At 39.1% G+C, this 27,807-nt stretch overlaps 3 protein-coding genes across 6 annotated transcripts; 1 reads left to right on the top strand and 2 right to left on the bottom strand.

The window, feature by feature from the left end:
- Positions 1-22: 22 nt before the first annotated feature.
- On the bottom strand, positions 23-7,907 carry znf346 (zinc finger protein 346). Of its 2 annotated transcripts, none has more exons than XM_020085549.2 (7): positions 7,792-7,907; positions 4,854-4,957; positions 4,145-4,237; positions 3,630-3,774; positions 3,097-3,327; positions 2,804-2,903; positions 23-2,420 (listed from the first exon to the last, which is right to left on the bottom strand). In XM_020085549.2, the coding sequence occupies exons 1-7, from the start codon at positions 7,847-7,849 to the stop codon at positions 2,129-2,131; spliced, it is 1,023 nt and encodes a 340-aa protein (XP_019941108.2). In that variant the 5' UTR covers positions 7,850-7,907; the 3' UTR covers positions 23-2,128. The 2 variants fall into 2 exon arrangements, with proteins under 2 accessions (XP_019941108.2, XP_019941109.2); XM_020085550.2 differs by having other exon boundaries at positions 3,097-3,324.
- A 3,795-nt stretch (positions 7,908-11,702) lies between these two features.
- Positions 11,703-15,845, top strand: LOC109628509 (15-hydroxyprostaglandin dehydrogenase [NAD(+)]-like). Of its 3 annotated transcripts, none has more exons than XM_020085619.2 (8): positions 11,703-11,794; positions 12,251-12,402; positions 12,529-12,652; positions 13,687-13,793; positions 13,974-14,070; positions 14,929-15,005; positions 15,136-15,290; positions 15,415-15,845. In XM_020085619.2, the coding sequence occupies exons 2-8, from the start codon at positions 12,310-12,312 to the stop codon at positions 15,533-15,535; spliced, it is 774 nt and encodes a 257-aa protein (XP_019941178.2). In that variant the 5' UTR covers positions 11,703-11,794; positions 12,251-12,309; the 3' UTR covers positions 15,536-15,845. The 3 variants fall into 3 exon arrangements, with proteins under 3 accessions (XP_019941178.2, XP_069396072.1, XP_069396071.1); XM_069539971.1 differs by lacking the exon at positions 11,703-11,794 and adding an exon at positions 11,828-11,934; XM_069539970.1 differs by lacking the exon at positions 11,703-11,794 and adding an exon at positions 11,934-11,951.
- Positions 15,846-18,988: 3,143 nt separating this feature from the next.
- LOC109628377 (15-hydroxyprostaglandin dehydrogenase [NAD(+)]) lies at positions 18,989-23,567 on the bottom strand. Its single transcript, XM_069539969.1, has 7 exons — positions 23,380-23,567; positions 21,814-21,937; positions 21,139-21,245; positions 20,791-20,887; positions 20,432-20,508; positions 19,753-19,910; positions 18,989-19,672 (listed from the first exon to the last, which is right to left on the bottom strand). Exons 1-7 carry the CDS (start codon positions 23,470-23,472, stop codon positions 19,531-19,533), a joined length of 798 nt encoding a protein of 265 aa, XP_069396070.1. The 5' UTR covers positions 23,473-23,567; the 3' UTR covers positions 18,989-19,530.
- Positions 23,568-27,807: the final 4,240 nt, after the last annotated feature.

Raw genomic sequence — 27,807 nt, 5'->3', positions numbered from 1 at the left:
GTTGAATGAAAAACTAATAAACTCTGGTAAAACATTTCTTTACTTGATGGACATCTTCACGGCATTTTTCCCTCAAGTACACATAACATACTGAAAGTAAATCTTATATCACAAAACACTGAACACACAAAGAATGATGATGAAAATAAAATGGCCATTTGTCTTTTGTACATCATGTGCTATACAGTATGCGTGAGCCCTCTTGGTATAAATTACATCCAAAAATTATGTTTTTCTCCTTAGCCATGAGCGCTGAAGACATTCAATACTAAAATATTCAAACGTCTTTTTATGAAGACAAACAGATTTGAAAAAGAAAGAAGCTCTTGTTATGTTGACATCACTTCCTAATTTGACATCACTCTTTGAAAACCTCTGCTATTGACAGCAATGACAGAGCTCAGAAAGCATCTATTAGTCTCCGCTAGAGTTTATAAAGCCCCATTGCGGACAAGCTCTAAGGACAAAGTGTTAAAAATCTTTCACCCTTCAGAAAACAAAGAATATAACTCTAACAGTATAAAACAGTTAATATCAGCATGAACCCAGAACTTATTATAGATCCACTGCTTTACACTGGGAGGATGCTGTTAATATTCTTCATCAAAACCCTTTAATCTCCATTTTGTAATTGAAACTTTCCAGATGCCTGAAAATTAAAACAAATATTTAAAAAAATTCCATTAACCTCTGGAAAATAGTCATTTTTGACAATCATTGACGTTTTTAAAGGCATAGAGGATGAAATTTAGGTTCTAGCAGCTTAGTGTGAGCTACAGCCTGAAACTGTTCCACTGTCATCTGTATCTTTCATCAATTAACAAACTTCTGATGAAGACTTCCATCGTCACAATTATTTCTGGGGTGCAGAAAATCATGCAACTTTTTACCTACAGAAATAATAAAAATAACAATAAGCAGCAGCAAATAATAAAAACTGCTAAACTAAAAGGAGTCTGGACCTCCAGAAAAGAGTCCGCCTGGTCTATATTGCCACATTATAGAAAAATAATGAAACGATCATGTGTGACTTAGTGATTTACACAAAACAATCAAAACAATTCAAAAAACTTCCAGATATTTGAGCATCAAATATAAATAAAAGGAAAATGTATAAAAATAAACTTTTCTTGGCATTTAGAAAAATGATTGGTAACAGATTTATCTTAACAGAAAGCCTTTGACAGTTTTTCCATGTGTAGACAGCAATGACATCATCAAAACTGCAACAGTGACGGATCTGGCTTTTTACTTCACCTCCTTTCCATCTTCAGTGCCAGATTTAGAAATAGTCAAATACAAAGAAAGCAGAGAACTGAGGTGAGGACATGTTTCAAATACATTCACTGGAGATGACAGTAAACCAACTGTAGTTTCATTGAACTGTACTTTGTTAGTGCTGATTAGATGTTAGTAAAAGCTGAACAAGTAAATTACATTATTGTATGTGACTAATGCAACAAACCAAACTTTGAGTCAAGTTTAATGAATGCATTTAGACTCCCTATTGTCCCTGTGGTATTAAGGGACAATAGGAATATATATATATAATATATATATATATATAATATATATATGTGTGTGTGTGTGTGTACCTCATGGCTGAGTTTCAAAACTCAGCACTTTTTTGGTACTGGCTGAAATGTGTCTGACAGCAGCACTGAAGTGCTGAAAATAAAAACAGCATCAGTATTGACATATTTCAGATGATACTCAGACATAATGTACAAATGCAGAATTGTTTTCAGTCAGAAGATAAACCCTCACATACATTCTTCATTGTGACTGTAAGTGGAGCTACATCACTTCTGAGCCCTGTATCACATGATGAAGGGTGGAACTTCTTACCATCATTGTACCACAAACTTTTTTCATTATGAGAAAACAATACAAAAAAAAACTTTCTTCAACCGTTCCAGCTGAAAATGCACAAGGACTTAATACTACGGGGTAATTCCAGGAATCAAACCCACGGTTTAGATGACTCTCCCGGTGAAAACCTACTGAGAAGAGACTGGAGCTGGAGGTCTGTGGATGGTGATGGTTGGTTAATGTGTTAAAGGGGCTGGTTGCTGTGTGTCATTCCAAGTCCTGACTGAAACCTCAGCAGTCCTGACCCAGTCCAGCCTCAGGTGAACTGGTATTCCTCTGAGTACTGCGTGTCCTCAGGGGTATACTGGTTTACTTCGCCTGTGTACTGGTCATCCCCGACGGCATAATGGTAATCTCCAGCGACATACTGATCATTTCCAGCAGCATACTGATCATTTCCAGCGGCATACTGGTCGTCCACGGGGGCAAACTGGTCATCTTCAGCAGTGCATTGGTCTCCATCTCCGCTGGAGACCTGGTTGTTGCCTCCTTGTGATTGTTCTACTGCTTGTTGTTTCTCTGTAGTGTTCAGGCCTGACTTCTTTATTCTTGGAAAAAACATTTAAGACATCTTTATTTTAATGAAGCATTGTGTTAGTTCATGCAGGACACGCAGTCCTGTGCTCAGCTGTCAGCTACCGATAGGTTTATGGGTGCTCGTCAGCCACCCACCAATCACAGCCCATTCTCTCACCAAAGAGGTTCCTTTAAATACGACCTCATCCTCACTGATCCCTACTCAGATTTTACTTGTCAGACAAAATCAAGTCATATGTGGCATACCTCACTAGATACTGATTTTGGGGGTCAAAACTAAAATTAACACCTATGTATTACAGAATTAAGGAATTTAATGAGAAGCAATACATCACTTCCATGTAATTAACTGGAAATTCTTCTCTTTAAAAATAAAAAGATGTGTTATACGTACTGGTTCTTATGTTTTGCACCAGTGATATGAGACTGGTACTGCTCCACCGAGTTTAGTTCAATCTTGCAGACAGTACATGGGTAGCCCTTTAGTGTGGAACCTGTAGACAGAAGAGAAAAGTAAATCTTCATAAATTCTGTACGTCTAAATCTCACCACATAATATAGAAGAATATAGAATTATTACATAATTCATTATTTATCTTCACAGGAGAGATGACTTCTGTAAGTAGAGCGATTAAAATGGCAGTTCTCCAAATGCAGCTTGATGAATTCCTGACTCTGCGCTCTGACCTGGTGCTGTGGAGGGACCATACGTCTCCATCAGTTTGAGCTTGGTCATCTGTTTTCGATGCTTCTTGCCCACGTAGTGCTGCGGGGCTATGAGTGGGTTGTTGAAGGAGGCCTGGCAGATGGAGCAAAAACGGTCATTGTTGTTGCCGCCGCCCGTTGCCACCACAGCGATCGAATCATCTGCAGGTTTCTTCTTGGGCTGAGCCGTTGGTGCAGTTTGGGAGGCGACTGCTGAAGAGGCGATACAACAAAAACAATTCTAAAAAGGTTAAATTGTTAAATTGTGTAGTTCTTCACAAACATCCAGTTAATAACAAATTGAAAAACACGTAAATGATGGACTCATGCTTAAATAAGATACTCCGATAAAAGAAAAACTGAAAATTAGTTTGCCAACAAAAAATACTTCAATCTGAAGCACACAAATTAATAAATTTTTTAAGTTGACTATTCTCTATTTTCGGTGTAAAGAAATGTACAAAACAGATAAAGAAAATGAAGTGTAAAAAGGTTCTGAATAGAATCCCACATACCTGGGGGCTGGGGACCTACTGCCTTCAACCTCAGGTTCTTGGCATGAACTTTACCGTTGTAGTGAGACTCAGCCACCACAGGAGCAGAGAATGTCATGTTACATATATGACACGCCTTATAGCGATCTCTGTTGTTACAGTCCTCCTGAAACAGTCACACACAGGAACATGAATCATTTATGCTACAAAAAGTCTAAACTGTCTGTTTACAATAGATAAAGTTCAACTGAACGCAAGTTTGGGAAATTACACAGAAGATTCGATTTTTTTAAGTCAAAAGAAAACCAGTTCAGCATATTCACAATGGCCCGACTTAGTACAGAACCCAAACGTTTGCTCACTTTTTCATTAACATTTTAAAAAGGTGCATTTTGTATGTGTCATTTAAAAAAAAAACACAAAATAGATGATTTACGCATGTGTGCCTACATTTTTTCATTCACCTATAACTTTTCCTGATGTTAGTTTGAGGATATTTTGCTGTTTGGATTTGGCTTGAAAACATCCTTACTCACACTTTCAGATGTCGTCTTTAACTTTTTGGACACTGGCTCCTTTTCGTTTGGGTTCGAAAGATAACGTCGCACTTTGTTGGCATGTTTCTTGCTCTGCAAAGAGAAGTACAAACATTTATCACATGGTGGAAAACAAACATCATCACCACAATTCACAGCATGAAACACATTTTCAAGAAGCATATTTTTGTGGCTGGTGAGTGAGCTGATTTTGGTTTTCTGTCCTGAAAAAGATGTGAAGTCAAAACTACAGTTTCCAGAAAGCATTTGGGAACTCTACTGTAAGTTATTATATTATCAAAGATCACCTGGATAAGCAGCAAAAATGGATGAAAGGATAACACTGGAGAATTTCTAGTCAATGTTTGCTATAAACTTCATACGGGAACGTTTTGTATGTATCTTTGCAGCCAGTAAAAGGCGACAGAGAAATATCAAAATTTACACTGACATTTAAGACAAATATGTAAGATTAGTTGTTCCCCATTAATATCATTGTCTTTTATATTTGAGTAGAACGTAGTGATTTGATGAAGACATGTATGCTGCCTTACTCCTGTATAAGTAATAAAGCCACTAATATGACAAGTGCATTCAACAATTATAAACAAAATAACAAGTAAGTATTCCCCATATTTCCCTGAGAAAAGTAGCACCATCAAATAAAACCGATGTGGAGAGAGCATCAGCAGACTATGGGCTCACTGACCTGATAATGAGTCAACTTCTGAGACTCAGAATTGAGGACAGCGCTGCAGACTTTACACTGGGAGTCAGAAAACAGGTCACCGTGCTCCTTTATCATCTTATTTACTGCAGGTGGAGGAAGGGGAGATTTCAAATCAGGTTACATCATCTGGGAGAATGCAAATTAAAAAAGAAAGATCTCTACATGGCAACAGTTCAAACAGGAATTCAACCACAACTCTTATCAGAAACAAGAACATAAGAGCATCTTATCGACTTTACGCACATGTTAATGTCTGTGTAGACATTTGTGAGCAACGTACTCAGACACAGAAGCATATTTCAGGCCTGACTGCTGAGTCTCAGCCATTGTTGGTGGCTCTTACCGTCTACAGAATTAATTTACCTTAATGCATTGACTCACAGACATTTTGACATTACGTGTAGAGATATAATTCAGATAATATTAAGTAGAATTCAGATAATATTAAGACAAGTATCAATTCGGGAGATTAAATTTCATCACTCATATCATGTCTTAAGCTTGCTGAGTTTGTTTGTATCAGCATTGTTAAGTCACATCTCCCTGTCATACATAGGTGTCCATAACATAATTTTTTTTATATACGAATGAAGTAAAAATAATCAAATCATCAAAATGGTCTTGTGGTACAGACATTATTGGGCGCAGGCTGCCAGCTGTTGTAGTTTGTCGAAAGACGTATTCAACCTAGTAAGTTTTCCTCTTTGTCCAAGGAGGTTATATTAGCAACTGAGCTGTGGTGGTTTTGGAGGGGGTCCATCAGGGGTCAGAGCCTCTGTAACACTGGGCCTGGATCCCCCTGTGGCCACCCTCCGACCGAATAATATATATAATAATAATAAAATTATCGCTCTCTTGTGATTATATGATGCTGATGTGAAGGGTGGAATAGATGTGTGTGGCTCAATATTCTAGTCCAGAGATGTCAAACTCAAGGTAAAAATATATCTATCTTAAATAGAACGCAGACTTTTTTTGTGAAAAAAAAAGCTCCATAGGCCGAGCAAGTGTGCAATGCCCAGCTAGACGCACGTGGAGCGAGTGCTCCTCTCCACTCACTCGCCGAGTATTTGATGATATTGAATTATTTTTCCAGCGTTCCAGAGATCCCAGTGCCTGCCCCATCAAGTTCACTGTGTCTCTCATGTTTATCTGTTTTTCCTTATGTCTTTCTCTCTCCATCTCGTTCTGGCCAGAGAGCCAGGCGGCATGCACAGGATCCAATAGCCTAGCCACGGTGCACAATGCCCGGCTAGACCGAACAAAACAAGTGCCCCTCCCCACCTGCCAACTATTTGGTGTTATTAAATTATTTTTACAGTGTTCCAGAGATCCCAGTGTCTGTGTGCTGCTGTCTGTGCCCCGTCAAGTTCACTCACACGCTTTTCTCTGTGATGAACAAAAACCCACACAGGAGTTGTCTCACTGACAAGCCTACCTAAATATGTTTTCTTTTTGCACTTTATCCAATATCCTGTCTATCCTTTTTAATAAATGTTGACCCTGTTTGGCCCTCGACGTATCCCAGTTCTTTATTTTGGCCCTGTGTGGTGGAGTTTGACGCCACTGTTCATGTCAGATCTCTTAGTGGTGCACCTTCACTGGCTGCTGCTCCAGCCGACTAGAAGCAAGGAGAAGCAAGAATCTTAGAAAAGAAAATACAGACCAGGATGCAGAGACCCTCTAGTACAGTACAGCTGGTACTGTTAATTGAGCCATACAAAGAAGTGTTTTTTGAGCTCTTCAGACTCTGCAAAATAGCAGTTACGATCCCAGTGAGTGCTGCTTCTTGTGAGCAGAGTTTTTCTACACTGAAGATGGTGAAAACTTACCTCAGGTCCACCATAACTGATGAGAGATTAGGCAACCTGGGTGTGCGAGTCAAGGCGTTCAAAGGCTTTGAATCTTGACTGATTTGTTGATTGTTTTGCCAGAAAATCCCCAAAACTGCAGAATACAGTTGCTGTAATTCTACAAATTCTCAAGACACTCTAGATCAGTAAAGCTTGTTCTGTTCATTGAGCCTTATAAAGAAGTGTTGCAGCAAAGAATGTTCTGTGTTTTATTTTGTTTTCAATATCGTAATTTTCAAAAATTGTAAATGTAACAAAAAACAAAGTATTATGTTGTGTTTTTTTGTGCATTATCACTTTATGAAGCACTTTTTTGTCCAGGCCGTTATAGACAATCATTGTAGGATATGCAAGAGTTCAGCTCTTTTCACAGCCATTTGTTTTGATTTAATGGGTATGCACTTTAAATTGTTCTTGGGAATAGTGGAGCATTGTGACTTGATATCTGATCTGTCATATCTAAAGCCACAGACCCTTTATTAACTACTGAGATCACATTATGTTTGTATGCACTTTGTTTTGGCATCACTTCCACCATCACAGTCGTAGTAGCAACATAACCGTCAACTAGAAACGGAGGATCCACTCAAACAAGGCTGAGGTTGTTTTTAAGGATTACATTCAGACGACTCATAATACACAGTTTAGCTCATGGGTTGACATCCAAAACTTCATGAGTAAAAAAAAACACCAGCTACAAGAGATACAGCGGGATTATAGTGCAACCCACGTCTGAGCTAAAGCGTGGCATGTCTGCTGCAGCAAACCTAAAGATGCCTCCCTCAGTCTCCACTGGTGCACAGTCACAGGGATTGAACAGTCACTCGGACCCTGAATCAGATGCAGACATGCTGTCGTCGACCTTGGAGCCGAAACGGCTACGGCTATCTTAGCATAGATTAGCAAAACCGCTCTGTGCGCTCCAGTCGCGCTGCCGGCTACAGTTAGCTCGCGGGAAATTAGCAACAACACTGGCATTTTTAAGCCGGGCGCGTCTCGGCTTTGACCGGGTCGTCAACACCGCGTTGCACAGCATTAGGTAAGAGGTTAGAAACAGGCCATACCCTCCGCCAGACCCGAAGGTAAGTAAGGAAAGTCCTCCGTCTGCATCGCGACGGCCATAACATCTACACACAAACCAGCGGCGGCTCACTGAGCATGCGCAGCAGATCTGAGGACTTCCTGTCTGCGCCAGCGCGGCGACACGCCCACAGGTTAGAACCCAAGAAGTCGTATTTCTTTCTTTTTGTTCTGTTTGTTTTGCCAAACTGAGATGAACTACACACCAGCATGTGAAGTCATACACAAACATGTACCGCAGCGCAATGCAGAAGGCCTGTTTCAGTTATATAAATCCAAAACATCAGATAGAATAATAAAACAAGGGAACATTTTATTCCACTAATTTTTTATACCTTAAATTCATTAGTGCAGCTCCTGCTCTGAACCTGCCTGTGTGTAATGTTCTGTTCTCTTGGCCTGTGGTGATGCTCTGGAGCTACTTCTGAAGTTAATTCTTGTAATTAGTGAGTCCTCCTCACAATATACAGTCACTTTTTATTGTTTATGGGCAGAGCTTTTATAAACAGTCTATGTTGCAGAGTGAAGTTAATAAACTTTGCGTTCATCCCACCTGGTTCACCTGCAATGAAGATGTGATAGTCCATTTTTTTTTTCAGAAAATGAAACTGAATATGCTTCATTGCTGTTCATATGTGTGGCTTGGGTTAGTTTGATTTACTCAACCCGTGGGATTTTTTTTATTTATCAGCTTTTTCAGAGGTGTTTTAAGCAATCAACACAATCTTCAGTCCCAAGGTCACAACTTTTCAAAGTTAATGCTTTATAATTCAGTTCGATATAAAGCATTGCAGCAACAAAAACCTTTTTGACATGTCTGTTATCCAGTGGCAGCTGATTAATACAGGGCGCTGGGTCGCCACCAACTCCAACATCCTGAGACAAAAAGCCTGTAAAAAAATGTTATACATAATTTTATCTTATAATAATATTTTACTCGTATAATGCTCCTGGTTGACCGCAAGCGTCTGTGAGCATCCACAATAAGTTGTTTTCAAATTGTATTTGGATAATTTCTTTGTAAATATTATTTTAATAATATTCCTGGTGCGGGATGCCGGCCAAATGGATGTGAATGTGGGTCCTGATACTTTTGGAAACCATGGGACCTGAGGCTGCTCTTTAACTGGTTGTTGCAGATTTTCCATGCTACGCAACTCTCTGCGTTACTGATTGACTCTTGATGCCGTCTCAGGTACATCCACCATCACTGAGTTATTGCACTGTGAGCTGACCAGTGAAGATGATCTCTGTAAAAACTGCACCCCCCCAATAAATTTTATCACCAGCCGCCACTGATTGACCCCTCTCATGTGTTGTATTCTGAGTATGTTTTAATGATCTGTGGAAAGAGGTACTGGGTCCCTCTGTGTAAACATAACTATTAAAAACATTCATTCGTACCACTGTCAGTTAAACTTAATTATGGGCTGCTCAAGGGGAACAGCAGACATAACAGCAGGGGGAGCTCTTTAGTAACTGCAGGCTCCTCTAATAGCCTATAGGCCTGTGGAAGGTGTGATGTGTTGTTGTCTGTGATTTAAATATTGACATGTGTATGTCTTTGACAAGTACGTCTTTGAAATCTAGGACATCACTTAACAGTGTGAATGTTCTGAAACTAAACTGTTTTGTTGTTTTATCTCAAGCAAATGTTATGCCTTTATTTAATGTATTTTATGTTTTTACTTAATGTCTGGTTTGATGCAGCAGCACCTGTATTCCAAAATAAATTTATCTTGTGGGAACGATAAAGGAACCTTAACCAAAACAAATGTTGAACTTTTACTTTAAGGACAACTTGCTAAGCAGCTGATTCTTCACACACGAATTATAGAAAATTACTATTCTTAATCAAACAGCCGGTCAAATGATTTATCCCAGTTGCTGTCTGCAGGCACTGCCCTGCTACCACTGACTGTTGCAGAGAGCTGGTCACCTGTTTAAGATTTATTTTATCAATATTGAACATATGGCAAGTGTTTATTGCACCAAAGTCGACACTGCTCTACCTCGGGCCATTTACAATACACATGCCAGCTGTGAAGCCGATAAGACACACAGTTTGCAAGATATGCATTCCACATACAGACAGACAGTTTGTGGAACGAGTGGGTAGATTTCTAGAGTAGAGAGAGTAGACCCAAGAGCAAGACACAACACACAGTTCCAGGTTTTCAAAGTCTTTACTGCAGTAATGGTTCAGTACGAAGGACATCAGTCAGACCAGGAAGACCAGGGGAGAGGGCAAGCTATAAGCTGTGGGTGAGGGAGCTAACAAGATACAAGTGTATGTAATGAGGGCGGAGCAGCTAATCAATGTGGCAGGAAAAAAACAAAGGCCGGAAGTGAAGAAACGAGAGACATGGTGAGTTACAAACTAAAACAAGAAGTGCATGAACTGAAAATATTAAATAATAAAATATATGTACAGATGTTACAATTTTACTGATAATATTCAAACACCTTTACTCAAGTGAGGTTTAGAATGCAGGAATTTTACTTGAAGTTGAAGTGTGTGTGTGTGTGTGTGTGTGTGTGTGTGAAAAATTCCCTAGCTTTTCTCTGATGCTATATTTCCTTTGATGCTATATTTCCTTGTACCACATCGCCTTTGATCTTGTGGAAAGGGTGAAAGCTATTTATCACAGCAGTGGCAGAGAAGGTGCAGAAAAAAACATGGTGCTCTGTTGGGCGTCAGCGACAAGTTTATCAAGGACACATCGCATATGGTGAAAAACTTTATGGATGGACTCACTTTAGAGATAATCGGTTGTCTGAGTTTGAAGAGAGCGAGGGGCATTTTCCAGACTGTCCTGAAAGGTTTGAACAGCAAGCGAGTAAAGTTTCAGAAATGGGTGGTAAAAACTACCATCGTACAGTGTATCAGAACCCAAATCCACAAGTTTCATCAATACCTTGCAGACATCGATAAAAATCTGTATTGGCATATTTGTTATGCAGCAGTGATGATTATGTTGAATTCCTATGTTTTGTATCGTTCTGCCTCCTTGCTGTTCTAAAACCTTCAAGTGTCCCCCGCAGAAATTTATTTGAATTACCCTGTGTCAATGACGCTTTCCATTATATCTCAGAGCTCATAGACAGAATCCCAATTTAAGGGAGTGTTCCAGTTGCAACTTTCACACAAGGAGCACAATGTTGTTCTGTTCATTGTCTTTCTCTTCTTTGTCAGATTTGTTTCTTTTTGAGGGAGTAATTCAGCATTCTTGCAGCAGTATAGGTGAACAAGCAAATTCCAGAGATTTATCATCTCTGTGTCACTTCTTCTTCAAGTCCTTGTATTGTTACTGCAGTCAGATAATCTGGTCGGTCTCACTGCTCCCACGCAACCTGCTTTCAGACATAAACTTCCGAGGTTCTGTATGTGAGAAATGTACGCCCTCTACACTCATGACTGTACTCCCATCCACCCCTCCATCTCCATCATCACATTCGCTGACGACATCACTGTGGTAGGTCTGATCTTGGTGGGTGACAAGACAGCCTACAGAGGAGACATACAGCAGCTGGCAGCGTTGTGCTCGATGAACAATCTGGAGCTGAACACCAGTAAGCCAAAAGAGTTGATCCTTGACTTCAGTAGACAGAGTGGGGTCCATGCTCCACTGACCATCAACAGAGCGAGCGCGGAGAGAGTGGCCTCATTCAAGTACCTGGGGACATACATCGATGAGGACCTCACCTGGTCAGCCAACACATCGGCCATGGACTGTTTAACCTGATGCAGTCTGGGAAGTGGCTCAGGTCATTAAAATGCAGATCCAATAGACTGAGTCACAGCTTCTATTCATGGGCTGTCAGAACACTGAGCACCTTTCAGTGGTAGCTGCTTCATTGTGTGATGACATTAAAGGCATTCTATTCTATTCTAAATGTCCAAGTGAGCAGTTCTTGACCTTCTCCAGAATTTCTCCCGTCAGTAGTAAGGATACAACAGGAGATCCTCCGCAGGATTCACCCTGGGTGTGTGTGTTGATGACATTTCTAATACACGGCAGATGCAAAAATTAAAAAACAAAGCAAGGAGGATACATACATCTCAGGATGAAAAAGCGGTGCCACACACATAGGAAACACAGACGAAGACCTCAAGAGACCTTTTGGTGATAAGGCCGAGAATGTCAGAATCATTCATATATGACAGCACCATGTCTAGCATATTTACAGTCGAATAGTCCTCTACCAATATTGTCACTGTCAAATATAGCAGTGAAAAAGGATGATGATTTACAGTGGAATTCATTCATTTACTCACTACTGCTACCTCTTAACCTTTGAATGATGTCGATGTTTAACTCAGGACAGTTTAATAGCTGCACATATTGTGCCCTCCTTGTCAGCTGGTTTTGACAGACATGTTGTGTTCTCCTCTGTCAATATAAAAGCGCACCTCTGGATTTAATACTGTATATTTCACAGGGATCCTACAGCTGGCCTCCTCCTCCTCACTTATTTGAACCATAGACCGAACAGGTGAAATGGCTTTGAATGGTAAAATCGCAGTAGTAACCGGAGCAGCACTAGGCATCGGAAAAGCAATAACAGAGATACTTTTACAAAATGGTGCTACGGTAAGATCTTTCTGCATATTGTCCGGCCAGCTTTACCACTGTATATTTTAGCCGATCTATGCAAACAGTTGAAAATGGAGCCACGAAAAAATTGGCAAGCTCCCTGACTGACCTCCACCTGCACAGGTAGTCCTCCTGGATGTGAACGAAAATGCAGGGAAGAGTTTAAAGGGGTCCCTCGACAAGCAGTACGGACGAGAGAAAACCTTGTTCCTGAACTGTAACGTTGAGTCAGAGGAGCAGCTCAAGGGTAACACACACATACACACACACTCACAAGACAGAGGTTGAGTCTCATCTATCATTGTTACCATGGAAATGATTAATCAGTTACTTAATTGAGATTGAGATACTTAAGGACACTTAAGGACAGCAGAGAAAACAAACATAGGACACATTAATAATAATAATAATGAAAATAATTATCACCTAAATTGTATGAATTGTTTTCTTCACCCTAGTATGGGCCCTTTATGTTTAAATATTTTTATTGGGATTGGGTCCTCTCTAGTTTGCCAGGCAGGTCCTCTCAGGGAGAATAGGCCCATTCATCTCTAGTTCTCAGCCAGGACTGTGTAATGGCGAGTAGGGCCTTCACTGACCAGGAACATATGTTGTCAAAATATCCAAAAATGTGCACGTCTAGAACAGGCCTTAAAAGTCAGGAAAGAAACTTTAAAATCAATTTTCATATTTACTGGATGCCAATAAAAGTTAAAAGAGTTATATGCTCTTTTAACAGATTTGGTGAGGAGTCTGGGTGCTGCAATTTGGAGAAGAGTTCATAGAAGTTTTAATTTTTAACTAATTAAGAAATGATTGTTCTTCACATTTTCTTTGGTCCAAAGTACTGGATGGCAGTCTTCCCAAGATTAACAATTACCTGTGGGCATAGTGAGTCCTCAGTCAGTCCTGGGACCTAGTCTAATGCCCTGTGGCTTTAAATTTGATATGAGATGTGACCTTGAGGGAATGATTTACAGTATGTCCAGTAATTAAAGGCAGGACATAACAACAAAGACAGTGCATTCCTCCACCAAAGCCCAGTCCCATTAAATTAAATCCTGCTGCACCAAATTTCACACACTCATAGATATCATGCCCAGAATGTGCCAGATTTTTTTCCCATCAAAATCCATGAATTAATCAGAGACAGTAAAATTGTCAACAAAAAAAAGCCACTGTCTGGATCTGTGTCTTAAATGTGGACAGTGGAAACATAACTTCCTCAGTGGAGGTTCAACAATCAACCTAAGCAAAATTGAATACTTTTCTGCTGTCAAGCTGCATTTCAGAAAATTGTGCAAACCTTTGGAGGAGTGGACATCCTGTGCAACAATGCTGGCATCTTGGATGAGAGTGCATGGGAGAAAAGTGTCTCCATAAACCTCGTAAGAATTTACAATCTGATGTCATCCTTCAGGTTATTATTAATAAAATCTTCAATCAGGCAAAGCTCCTCATTTCTGCTGTGTCATTACTATCACTTGTTTGATGAGTACAGAAGGAGAAAAATGTTTTGTGGTGTTTTCTGTTGTAAAACTTAACAACAAAATAATCATCTGACATAGGTGGGTGTTATCAAAGTAACCTACCTGGCTTTGGAGCTCATGAACAAGATGACTGGAGGTCGTGGAGGAGTCATCATCAACATTGCATCCATGGCAGGTATGGCCCAAGATGCATTGTGTAAATAAACTAGAATTACTACACTATGGTTGTATGCCTCTGCCATCCAGTGCAGTTTCAGTCTACAAACTAAGTTTTCTTTTTCAGACTCATATGAGGTCATAGTGACCTTTGACTGCTGACCTTCAAATCTAATCAGTTAATGAATAAGTGAACATTTATGCAAAATTTAAAAGTTAAAAATATTTTCGAACTCTGACCACCCTCACTCTATCAGTTCATCCTTGAGTTGCAGTGAATGTTTGTGCCAAGTGTAATGTGTAAGATCACAGTTACCTTTGACCTTTGATCTTCAAGTGCTAAAATATAATCAGTTCAGCTCACCAAATTTGAAGAACACATGTGTCCACATGTTCCAGAAAATGTGTTTTGTTAGGACACTGTGACATTTGTTTTGTTATGACACTGGACCTTTGACCTCCAGCCACCAAAATTGTATTAGTTCATCTTTGAGTCCAAGTAAATGTTTGTGCTAAATATAAAGGCACATGGCAAAAAATTGGCTTTTTGCAGCCGCTGTGATCTTGACCTTTGACCACAAACATCGAATTACTTCCAAGTGAATGTTTGTTTCAAGAAATTCCCACCAAGATATTGTGTTCTTGAGAATGGGATAGACATATGTACAGACGATCGAAAAACCAGTACACATTCAACCTCCGGTCACTGACTTTCGCTGACACAGAAGCATAACAAACAAAGCTGTTTGGTGCTGGTTCACCACTGCTTTAAATTTGGGAGCAGGAAATGATTTTGTTCATCCCTATTATTGTCAGGATTTTGAAAGTTTCTGGGAAAATGTCCTCCATGATAATTGATATAACCCACATCTTACAGGTCTTGGTCCATTCCCGAGCTGTCCTGTCTACACGGCCACCAAGTACGGAGTGGTTGGCTTTACTCAAGCCATGGCGGTAAAGAAGGATTTCTTCTGATAATGAAAAATACACTCTTTACTTTCATTTTACTTTGTTGCTTGTATTTTACACTGTGCCCCTGAGCAGCTGATGACTAACTGTGTGTATGTATGTATGTTTTTACCAGGCTGCTTCTAGTGCCTCTGACTATGGCATACGTTTTAATGCCCTTTGCCCAAGTTTGGTCCAAACCGATCTCTTCTCTCACATGTTAGACAGATTAGGACAATTTTCCCACCTGGCTGATAAAGTGAGAACATCTGCAGACAAAGGGGTGTTAAAGTAAGTCTTTTTATAAAATTTTAGGCTTTTTCTCTTTATATAGTAGTTTTTATTGTTTCTGGCAGAGTCCGCCTCACTTGATTCAAATTAAGCACTTGGGATTCTCTATACCTTTTTGTTTCAGTGTGTCTGAGGTAGCCGAGTGTTTTCTGGAGCTGGTGCTGGATGAGACAAAGAATGGAGAGGCCCTCATGGTGACACCCATTTTCAAGAAATACAGGACATTCCCCTCATTAACCCAATAGATTATGGGAACGACAAACATCATACTCATGTCAAAGACTCATTGACACCTTTTAAATCACTTCTTAAAAAAGTCTATCTATCCTAGTATACTAATTTATTACCAACACACCTATCTGTTTTATTTTCAGCAATTCTTGTAAAATAAATCTTGTTGTTCAACAGCACTTGGGCCTTTTCCCACTTTTCATGAACAGGTAACAGAATTTGGCTAATTACACTAAAGGCTATGCACAGGACTGTTAAATTCTATTAATTATATAAGTTTTATTTGTGTTGTGATCATTTGGAATAAAGTTTTTTGAAAGCTAATGTTAGTTCTGTTATGCTTTCTTTGCATGCAACTAACTACTTCCTCCAATCTGGCACCAAAACATCACACACACATGTACAGACAGTGCCTCTGAAATCCTCTTTGACTCTGGCTCCCTGGAGTGTTACAGCCCTGAGCCACGGCACAGGCGATCCAGAGCTCGCTTCTCACGGCCATAACCAACACAGTCAACCCATGTACTGACAGTGTATATTAAGTTTCTTGCAGTTAATAGGCAAACTGTTTTGTTATCAACAGCAGCAAACTCCAAAAACCAAAATTCGGTCAAAACTTTGTAAATACGTTTGGACCATTTACTTCCGTTAATAATGTAGTAATAATAATGTAGTCCATATATGTCCTCTCACAACATGTTAGGACATGAGCACATTGTCACAAAATATGACGACACCCTGCCTTAAGGTCAAAATGATTAAGTCTGTCAGATCATGCTGAGTACTACAGAGCTTCATTCCTTGGAGTCCACATAACAACTGACCTCACCTGGTCTGTCCACACCTCAGGAAGCTATAGCAGGGTCACCTCCCCCCCCCCTGATGGTCAACTTCTACAGGGCCACCATAGAGACCACCCTGACCTACTGCTGTGCAGTGTGGTTTGCCAGCTGCATCGCTAAGGGACCTGCAGAGGGTGGTGAGGGCAGCTGAGAGAATCATCAGGACCATACTGCCCCCCCTCAGAGACATTTACACTGGCCACAAGAAGGCCAGTAACATTAGCATAGATCCTTCACCCCCCTCCCCTCTGGTAAGAGATACCTCTCCCTCAAAGCCAGCTTTTACCCCCAGGCCGTCAAAGCCATCACCCCACCCCCACCCATACCTCCCAAGGACTGTTAAACAACAAACACACACACCTACCCCCTCTCCCATTCTATCCAAGAACTATTTTAAACAACACACACACACACACACACGCTCAGCCTACCCAATGAGAAAAAATTAACTGTGAATTTTTTTCTGAAGCTGTAATTTTGCACAGAATCATTATGCACTAATACTCAGGTGGACTGTCAGGTTGACTGTCCTACTGTACAAATTGCACTGTTTATTCTCTTTAGTGGTGTTTTTATTTAAAAAAATGTACATTTAGATTTCTACTTCTTGATTCTTGTTCTGATTTCTAAAAATCTGATAAATGCTGCTGTAACAAGAATAGCTGCTAAAACAATTTTCACTGTTTTAATGTTGGTGACAATGTTAAACATTGACAATAAAGGATTCTGATTCTGATTGAGTAGGATCCAATGAGTGATCACAAAACTATTGGACAAAAAAGAAGGGCGTTATTATTGTAGGTTCCAGTCTCTTTGCATCTTACCTAACAATTAACATGTCTAACTTCCCTTTTCTCAGTTACCCAGTGAATAACAAAGAACAATGGTTATTCAGAGTGTAATGACATTGTAATCTGAATTATATGTCAAACTTGACTCTTGCTTAGCCAATACAGTTAGTATAGACAAATGCCCAAATGTATACAACCCAAATGAACTGAAAAACAGACTTTTCCAGCTGTGGACTACACATGTTCAAGTTCCCCTCTTAGAAACGCACGTCAAGTGCGACCCTGAGACCAAAGGGGGGATGTTTGGACCTACAATTGGTGAACAATAGATGGACCTACATGTCTAGCCAAAATCTGATCACCTCTCCTTTGTCTTCAGGACAAAGGTGGGGTTCCAGAACTGAGTTTCCCAGGGTGCTTCATCTTCACACCTAGGTGTTAAACCTGCCCCTGGACACAACTTTCAACCACTATTGGTTACTGTGTGCCTCATAACCCATGAGGTCACCAGGCCAATAAAACCCCAGTTTCCCTCTCTTTCTTAACACCTCCTGGAGGAGAGGGGTACCTCTCCTTCTCCCTACCCAAGCTCCTCCCACCTCCAAGCAGGCCTGCTTTTATCAGACTGCTAAAACCTTCCAAAAGGCAGCGATGCGAGAGAACATCATATCTGTCAACTTTGCTAGCTGCTGATGTGGTAATTTTAGTTAGTCAGTGTTTAAGATTTAGATGAAAGGGATATATTGGCAAAAATTTAATATAAAATAATCCTCACAATGTTTTTACTAGTGTGTTTAATCAAAATTGTACGAATTGTTGTTTTCTTTATCCTAGAACAGGCCCTTTATATTTAAATACTTTATATTTACATCAAGGGGGTCCTCTCTACGGAGGCCGCCATGTTTTTAACACTAGTCCAGACTGGACAAACTAAACACCTTTTGAGTTTTTATGACAACTGAAGCTCACAGGTTCTCCTACATGTTTGGAAGGGGAGGGTGAGGTGAGGGGTATTCAGCTGCAACATGTAACTTCACCACTAGATTCTACACAGTGTACCTTTTAACTTATTAATTCTACTTATGCACATCTTTTACTTTTTACTTTTGTCTACTTGTTTAATTTGATTTGCTTTTGATTCTTACTCTTACTGCTATACCTGCCTTTTCATCGCTTGCTCAGGAGCTATGTGACTTTTGGAATTTTCCTCTGGGGATTGATAAAGTATTTCTGATTCCGATTCTGATTCTGATAGTTTAAGACTCCCTCCTGCCGGACATAGTGCCAGGATAGTCTCTAGTCCTGAAGTGTGTGTGTGTGTGTGTGTGTGTGTGTGTTCCCTTAAACATTTCTATAATACACATTAAACATATGAGATGAAATTCTAAATTCATATTGATGTTGTTTTCCTGTTTGATAATCAACTCCTTGTAAAAGAAAAAAAAAATCAACAGCACAATGATATTATTGAGAAACTACAACTTCATGATAGGAGCCTATATTTTTAACGACATGTGGTAATATGGTGAAATAACAACTTAATCAACTTAAGTGCTGAGAAAAACAAGGTGAACTGGATGAACTGAGTCTTTAAGAGCCTGGAGTCAGGTGAGGGTAAATTAGAATATACAAATGAGTGATTCACAAAATAACTTGTTTCTCATCATTATAATATGAATGCTTGAGCTATGAGCAAAGAAGTTTTTTGTTAAGTCAAATTACAGTAGCTTTGACCTCAAAACTAATCAGTGGAGCGATGATGGATGAGTCCTAAAGAATGGGACAACCCTATGGATGTACATATGGACAAATGGACAACCAAAAACACAGAGAAGACCTTAAAGGAGTTTAATAAAAGTTATCAAATATAATTTGTCACAATTAGCACGTTTTTTTGTGCAGTCACAGAATTTCAAGACATTGCTGAGAAAATGTCTTCACCAGACATAATGTATCATGAGGTCATTATGACCTCGAAACTTTGACCTTAGATGACTGAATTCTGATCAGTTAATTTGCGAGTCCGAGCAAACGATTGTGCCAAATTTAAAGAGAGTCCCTCAAGGCATGATGGTAATTTCAAGTTCATAAGAGTGGAGCAGATGTATTTATGATGAATTGACAAACAGGTTTTCCAGGTTGTTGTTTATCCTCTGCTCACAGTTGCTGTCAGCACAGATGAAAAACCCTGCAGTTTTAACTTGAACAATGTATTACATAAATCAACAATATAATTATTTCCCCCATTAGTTGAATTCTTTATTTTTAATGGATTTATTTCTTTATTGTGCACATTTGAGAATGAAGAAATAGGTATCAGGTTTCAGTTTAAAGGTTGGAACTGTCAGAATTGTTGTAGTTTGTCACTGCCAAGAGCTACTGTTGAAGGGCTGAAGGGAAAGTTATGTATTTATTTCCTCCTTTCCCTTCTTCATTTTCTGGGAGGACCAGCAGAGCCTCACCGTTCTTTGTCTCATCTGTCACCAGCTCAAGGAAAGCCTCAGCAACCTCAGACACACTGAAACAAAAAGGTACAGTGACATCAGTGAATGTTCATATGCATGTTATCATACATGATGATAATATACAAAGACTCACTTTAAAACCCCGAAATTTTCAACGAGTTGTTGGGTGACGACGGTGAGTTCGGAGAAGAGTCCCAGTTTCTTTGGGATGTTGGAGAAGAGTTCAGTTTTGACGAAACCTGGGCAAAGAGTGTTGAACCGTATACCGTAGCCTAATGAGGCAGAGGCAGCCTAGTAAAAGACACACACAATTAGACTTCAGCTGTTCATGTATTTGTAATGTGAGCACCAAAGAAAACAGACCATTGATTTATTTTCTTTTTTTGTTCACTCATTCATACAAAGTTCTTAAAGCTGCATTTATTGATTCTTTATGGTCTCTTAGGGACAGAAGACCATACCAAACCATAGAGTTTCACCTTCAGAAATCTCATGGTGACATTACCATTTTATTCTCTCCCCATCATATAATATTCGCAGCTTTTTTAGCTGGGTTTTTTTTGTTGATAAATGTTTCACACTCATCTTCAGCTACTCACTTCTTTACTTAGTAATTGTGAATTTAAAAAATGTGCCAATAATTATCAAGTGCATGAAACTGTGACAGTGTAAATTGTTTTCTACCTCCTCCTTGACTCCATCATAAGAAAACTTTATAATTGTCTTGACACAAATGTTACATGAACCTAAAAAATTCTATTTGAAATAAATTGATAAATGAATAAATATAATTAACAGAAAGTCTTTCTTACCGCCATGGCTCGAGTGAAGCCGACCACTCCATGCTTGACTGCTGTATAGACCGGACAGCTCGGAAGAGGGCCAATTCCTATAGGATATGAACCCATCAGTTCAAATTAAGGTTCAAAATGTTATGAGGCTGCACAAAATTCCTGTCCATATTTTATATCTTTTCTTATGTATATGGAAATGAATTAACTGATGATTTGTGATGCTTTATAAGGTTATAAGATTTGTTTTATTATCTTATCTTATTCCTGAAAAAGCTTTAATCCTGTTTTTACATTTTCTTATTGTTTAAAAAAGAAAAGAAAAGAAAAAGCTTATTCTTCTAATTCTGATATGAAATGTCAGATAACATGGACCTTACCTGCCAAAGATGATATGTTGATGATGACCCCTCCCCGACCTCCTTTTAACTTGTTCATGTGGTCCAGAGCCTGGTAAGTCCCCCTGATGACACCCATCTGCAACACAGAGCACACAGTTTATTTTGGTGTCGACTGTAACAGCGGAAATCTTTTATTCTTTCCAGATGTTGAGAAACTAAACAGAGGATGCACAATTTAGGTTGGTACGTTTGCTGCAGTACATATGTAGACAGAGAAAATTGTACATTGCAGTTTCATTTCCCCTGTGGGGGTGGTGCATTCCAGTACACCAAAGTAAATAAAGCATAATAACAACCAATGTGTATGTTGCTGTTTTGGCCTCTTACAAGGTTTATGGAGACCATTTTCTCCCAAGTGGACTCATCGAGGATACCGGCATTGTTGCACATGATTTCTATCCCTCCGAAGGTTTCTGCAGCTTTCTGAAGGGCGGCTTTTAAGCAGGAAACAAACAGTGAGTAGTTATCTTTCAATTTCACAACCAAGTTGAGCTCCTGCTCTTATGCAGCCTCTTTACATAGTTAGTGACAGCGTTCATTGTAAAGCTGTAAACTAATGAGTTGATCAAAAAATATTTTATCTGCAACAATTTTGAATACCCACTTTAAGTGATTTTCAATGCAAAAACGATTTTTGGCTGCTTCCATCTTTTCACACTTGGATATGTTCTGGTTTTTACACTTTGCCAGATAGAAATCAAAAAAAACAAATCTTTATGTTTTCAAAAATATGTTGGACAAAAGAAGTCTTCTGATGAAAATGCTCACGATTTAAACAGAAAATAATCAGTGGGTGTATTTAAAATAAGAACAGATGTGGTAATGTAATGTTCTCACACTGGTGAGAAAAAACATCTGTTGGCAAAACAAATCATAACGTGTGGGTGGGATTGATTCACTTCATGTGTTTCTACGCATGAATTTCATTCCGTTTGCCAGCTGCTTTCAGGACCACAATGCTTGAAGAATCCTAAACCGTGCGTATGTGTTTGTGTGTGTTACCTTTAATGTCCTTCTCTGATTCCACATTGCAGTTCAGGAACAAAATATTCTCTGGTGCATACTGTTCACTGAGGGTTTTCATCAGACTCTTTCCTGCAGTTTCATTCACGTCCAGGAGAGCCACCTGCACAGGTGAAGGTGAGTTCGTTTACAAGCTCCACTTATCTAAAGCTGCTGTTTTCTTATCCAGTCACAACAAACAAATAAATGCAAGTTTTTATTGAAAATGTTTTGATTCATCCTCATGATCATTCTGGAGGCTGTAGTTTATGGTGCTGTTGAACTGTACTGTGTTGTATTGACAGGTCATATTTATGCAACCCCCATCGATATAAATGAAGTGGACAAGAAAATTGAAACACCCCTTAGTACACTCAATAGAAAAGACCTGAGAGTGCCCCAAAAACAACCAAACAGCAGCCTCCCTTCATAAACCATTGTATCTCAGTCTGCAGACTGACTGGGGTTTTACCAAAAATCCACATGGCAACGTAAACCTAAATGGTTCCTTTTTTTAACAAATAATGTAAAGAGGTACTAAAATGATCAGTATTTACATAATTAAGGGATTGACAAAGAGAGGATATTTTACAAAATGTGTAAAATTGGAGGAAAGTCTTTTTAAGAAGTCGAGCTCCTCAGTCACAGAAAACTACCAGACTGTATAAACATCATCATCATCATCAAGTATCTGTTTAGATTTATTTCAGTCTATACCCACGTTACTAAAAACGTTTGCCTCTTAAGCTTGTTGAGGCACTGAGAGAAGCTGTAACTGTAAACTGTAACTGGTTCAGCATAAAATCGCCTCCCCTTTCCATCATGAAGCCAGAAGCCACGGGCATTACTCAACATCCATGCATAGTCATGTTGTCCCCGGATAGCATTTGGGACAGAAACTGGTCCAACACACAGACCCAACAGTCAACTGCCAATTGTGGGTTGAAGCAAGTTGGGTCATTGACTTCTGTAGCACCAGGAACACTCATGAATCTTTCATTAGCAGTTTCAGCCACAGCTGGAGGACAGTATTCTTCCATATTTTATCTTCCACATAATCATGTTGATCCACACAAATTTCAGGGATCACTTCATGCTCAAAAAGGTAAGGCAACAGTTTGCAAAGGAAATGCAAATACAAGGATGGATGCAAGAAGAACATGTTGGACCCCATCTCTCCATCAGTGGTTTAGAAAATAATGTAACCATGCTATTATTTACCCAACACTGACCCCGTTGGCCATACAGTCGACCCCCCCCTGTGAGTTATCAAGGCTCAACGTCCCCAATAAAAGTGAATCTGTCATGTGTCTGCACATTGTTGTCACAGCATGCCCACTGGCTATAACACCAGTAAATATTCAAACACATTCATGGTGGCTGGGGATGAATGTTGCTGAACAGGATTTTATTCTCTCTTACATTACAGACCATGCAGCAAACCCTGGGTTCAAGAGAGAAGTAAATTACAAATCAAGTCTTTTCTTTACATTGTCATTCGTATGAAGTCACATTACATAAACAGTTCGGTTTAGAAATTCTCTTGAACAACTGACAAAACCTTACCTTGGCACCATTTTGCAGAAGAATCTCTGTTATTGCTTTTCCTATTCCCATCACTGCCCCGGTCACCACCGCATTTTTCCCTTTCAGAGCCATTTCAGCTGTTGGGTACTGAGTGAGAAGGACGGCAGTTGTAGGATCCTTGCAGGAAAGGGGTGAAGTCAGATGAGTCACTGTGCCTTTTTAAACTCACTCTGAGTCCGCCCATCGGGAGGGGGAGTGTGTAACATATCTGAACACCCTGCTAAAGTCGGATCAAGATGGGCCATCAAATCAATTGCTCAATAATCTGTGGTGCAGCATATGTGGAACAGCTTTGCATTGCAGGTTTCACTTCGGAAGAAAAGTAATGCAAAATAGTTTTCATTTGAGAGGTCAGTGTTCACTGCAACAAATGGAAAGGTTTTTAAAACTCAAAATTTTGAGTCAACTTAGTGCAGAGTCTTCTGGGTGCTGCACCTTCACAGATCTTAATGAAATTTGGTTTGCTGGTTTGGTCAAAGCTGAACTGTATATATATACATACATATATTTGAGTGTGTGTGTGTGTGTGTGTAATAAATCAAATAGGCATAGTAATAGATAGATACACACTTCAGATTTAATTTATTATATATCCTGTATATGTAATATACATATATAATAGATTATACAAAAACTATACCTGTATAAAATAAAAATAATATATTATACCAAAATACAATAATATTAATTAATTAGTAATGCTGTATTATGACAATTTCTATAGATATTGTAACTAAGTACAAGTTACTTGGATTTTTCCATGTGTACATGTTGTTCCCAACCCAGGACGTCTCAGTCGTGTCACAAGATAAATCTGAAAGGTTACGAGATGAGAATTAGGAAAAAAGCAACAAACCTGTTTTGCCACACAAACTGATTTATCTGATTTTTGTCCCTGCAGCACTTTATGTGCCTGCATCTAAAAAATATTTCTTGCTGTTTGGTGGGAAGAGGCACTTTGCCCGAAGGGGGTTTACATGAAGCATAGTTGACAAGACTCTGCACGCTGCTGTAACTGTCATGCCCATCAACAGAAATCTGTGAGAAAAGAGTTGTGAAAGTTCGATCACAACCACAAAAAATCTGCATGTGTTGCAACAGATGAAACCGCGTAGTCGCTGTATGAGGATGATTCTTGTCGCTTTTTGTTCGGTCTGTTGGAGGTCAAAGGTCAGCACGCTCTGAGGCGCTTCCAAATTGGCCTAACTTCGTTTTGCTTTTACAAGAACCTAAACGGTTTTGGGGGAGTTGTGCATGTGGTCTTCACCGTATTGAACATACAAATACAAACTCAGCTCTTTTTTTACAAGAAAACTCATGCATAGTTATCGCTGTTTGAGTGGCTTGATCAGCCACTATATATGTTTCCTCTGTGTGTCAGTTGAGGGGAGGTTTTTTTGTGCTGTTAACATTTCTTCACTTGTTATCTAAGATTAGTTTTGTTAGTTGACCTTTTATTGGGTCAAATGTGTGAAGTCTATTTCTTTGCATTTTTGCTACTAAAAACAAAACAAAAATAAAATACATTTTTTTCAAAGAAACTGTGGCTCTCTGGCCTACCTGCTCAGTCCCTGACAAAAACACTTTACATTAAACGTAATATACACAAAGTCAACATTCTATGTAAATGAGAAAAAGATAAGTTGATCATGAAGGATGGACTACTTCATCGGTTGAGCCAGCGACACTCTGGTGAAGAGTTTTTCTGGCCCAGGATGACAAGAGATAGACTTGTATAGCTGTGTTTTGGAACATCTCCAGATGAAAAATGAGAACCACTCATAATATGAGCTGAAGCTGAAGGATCATTTGCAGAGAGCCTAGTAGCTGGCCTCTGCAGCCACTGATAAGACTCAACAAACACACAAGTCAGCAAATTACACAAGATTTGGTTTCCAGTACCTGAAATTGGTGACAGAGAACTGCTCATTTGGAAGAAAGTAGGCAATGTGAAAAGGGACATAGTGCTCATGGTCTTCTCTTGAAAAACAATGGCCAGAAAGTGTGTACAGACACTATAAAAAATCCCAAAGGATCACCTTGGCCTTCTCTGATCTCAGTGTCACAACATGTCATTTGGCATGTTGCATCTGTTCCAGGACAGGCCAATTACAACCAAGTCGATCAGAATCAGAATTGTATTTATTGACAAGTAGGTTATGAACATACAGGGAATTTGTTTTGGTCTTTTGTGGATCAAAAAAACTAATTTAGTAGAACATATGGGAAGGTTAAAGCAAATTAAGGAGCAAGTACTGAGAAAGATAAGGTGCATGAGCAATACGGTGATAAAAGCTGTATAATAAAAATGAAGTGTTTAAAAATAAATGTAAAAAATGTATAAAGATATGTGCAACATGAAAATGTGTGCAATATTATAGAGATTTTGCAGAAGATGTAGAAAGTTTGCAGGTGATAGTGGGTTCATGTGACTGTAAAGCATATTGTCCATGAAGGTTCAGTGTTGATAAGCTGCAGAGCAACAGAACCTGTTCTTATGGCAGGAGGGGTGTGTCACAAACAGGTTGAGTCTGGTAGGACTGGAGGCATCGACTGCAATTACCTGCCTCATTTTAACATTTGAACATTTAAGACAGTGTAATCAGTATTTAATCAATTCCCACCAACGTGAAGAAAAAGAAGAACAACCTGTCACCCCAATATTCATCTGTATTCTAAGTAGTTCTGTGATGTTGCACATAGTCAGAAAATAATATCAGAGTTGGCTTGTTTTGCTTTAAGCATCATTAAACATCTGATATCAGTTTCTCTTTGTTATTTACTTTCATTAGCTGCCACAAAATGCTGTCTAATGTATTAAAAGTGTTAGGGGAGGCAGTAACTCAGTCCATAGCGACTTGGCTTGGGAACCGGAGGGTGGCAGGTTCAAGTCCAGCATGGACGGAAGTTGGAGAGGTGCCAGTTCACCTCCTGGGCAATGCCGAGGTGCCCTTGAACCCCCCAATTGTTCCGTGTGTGGTCACTGTGTGGACTGTGTTCCGTGTGTGCTCCGTTCACACGGATGGGTTAAATACAGAGGTCAAATTTCCCCATGTTTGCATGTTGCATGCTGTGTGTGGGACCATAAAGAGGAATCTTAATCTTAATCCCTGAAGTCCACACAAACACTGACATCTTTAAAAATACTATTGAAAAATATCAATAAAATAAGAGAAGGAAGGGTAAGCAAAAATAGAAAGCCCCAAAAAGATTAGAGTAGAATAGAAACTGAAAACACTAGCAAAATTATCAAATGATTTTAATAATAACCATGAAAATATCTGGAAAGTTCTAAAACAGTAATAAATAAGCGTAATATCAGTCTGAGGATTATCAGCTTTGGTTTGGTGACTTTTTGAAAAAGTCCTCTTACTGTTCATTATTTGTTAATTTATGAACAACACTGGGTTCCTGTGGATGGACGTTTATAATAAACTTGATTTGCCAAGCTCTGGACAGAGGACCTGTTTGTTTGCAATGTGAGGTTGAATAAGTTGATAGTGATGCTCATGTGAACTGGATCTAACATGTGTATGACACATTCAAAATACCTCTAAATATGACTATGGAGAATTATTATTTCTGTACAGTTGCATTCACCACAAGTGGATGAGAACAAATGACAGCAACATCCAGTTTTTATATGGCTGTGCAGAATACAGAGCTGCCACTAGATGGAGCAAAATGATGCCACATGGTGACCACTGTTGGACTTGTCTGTTACATCATAGTTTCTTGTTTAGAGCATGTTTAAACAGTTTCTATATACAGTCATGGTTTAAACCTATAGACCAATAGAAGCTGTACGGTTTCAACACATGAAGACAGTCAGAGGAGTAAACATTCATCTTGTTATCCCCTTTATAACAAAAACGTATAATGAGTTTAAATGTGGAAGATTAGTTCACGTCTGTATCATGTGTTGTTGCCTTCGTGCTGTAACAGTGATGAAATCTTTGTGAGGCAAGAAAATCTATTAATAATAATAAACATTACAAAAGCAGAAAATATTGCAAAGAAAACTTTGCGGTGATGATAACTATAACCATTTTTGCACTTTTGCTTGTTTCCATCCTTTGTGACACTCCTTTAATAAACATTATTCATATAGCAAATTACAAATTGCTTAATCTGAAGAAAATATGGTAAAAGAACAGCAATTAAAACTACAAAGCATGTCATATAATAAAACTGTTATTGAATGTGACTTACATCTTGAAACTGAATTGGATGATAATCAGCTCACGTCCAGTTTATTCTAATGAGAATTTGTCTATCTGGAATTTCAGATGCACTTTAAGGCAAGTCCGAGAACAGTTTGGATTCTTAAAATGATTGGAGACGACATATTTTATTTTATTTTCTGCATATTTTCTGTGTTTTGGAGGTTTTTCCTCATCCTAGTCA

This window comes from Paralichthys olivaceus, chromosome 15 (assembly GCF_024713975.1).
Source record: "Paralichthys olivaceus isolate ysfri-2021 chromosome 15, ASM2471397v2, whole genome shotgun sequence".
NCBI classification, from domain to species: domain Eukaryota; kingdom Metazoa; phylum Chordata; class Actinopteri; order Pleuronectiformes; family Paralichthyidae; genus Paralichthys; species Paralichthys olivaceus.
Note: the sequence above shows the minus strand (reverse complement) of the source record. Positions and strands in the feature narration are given on the sequence as shown.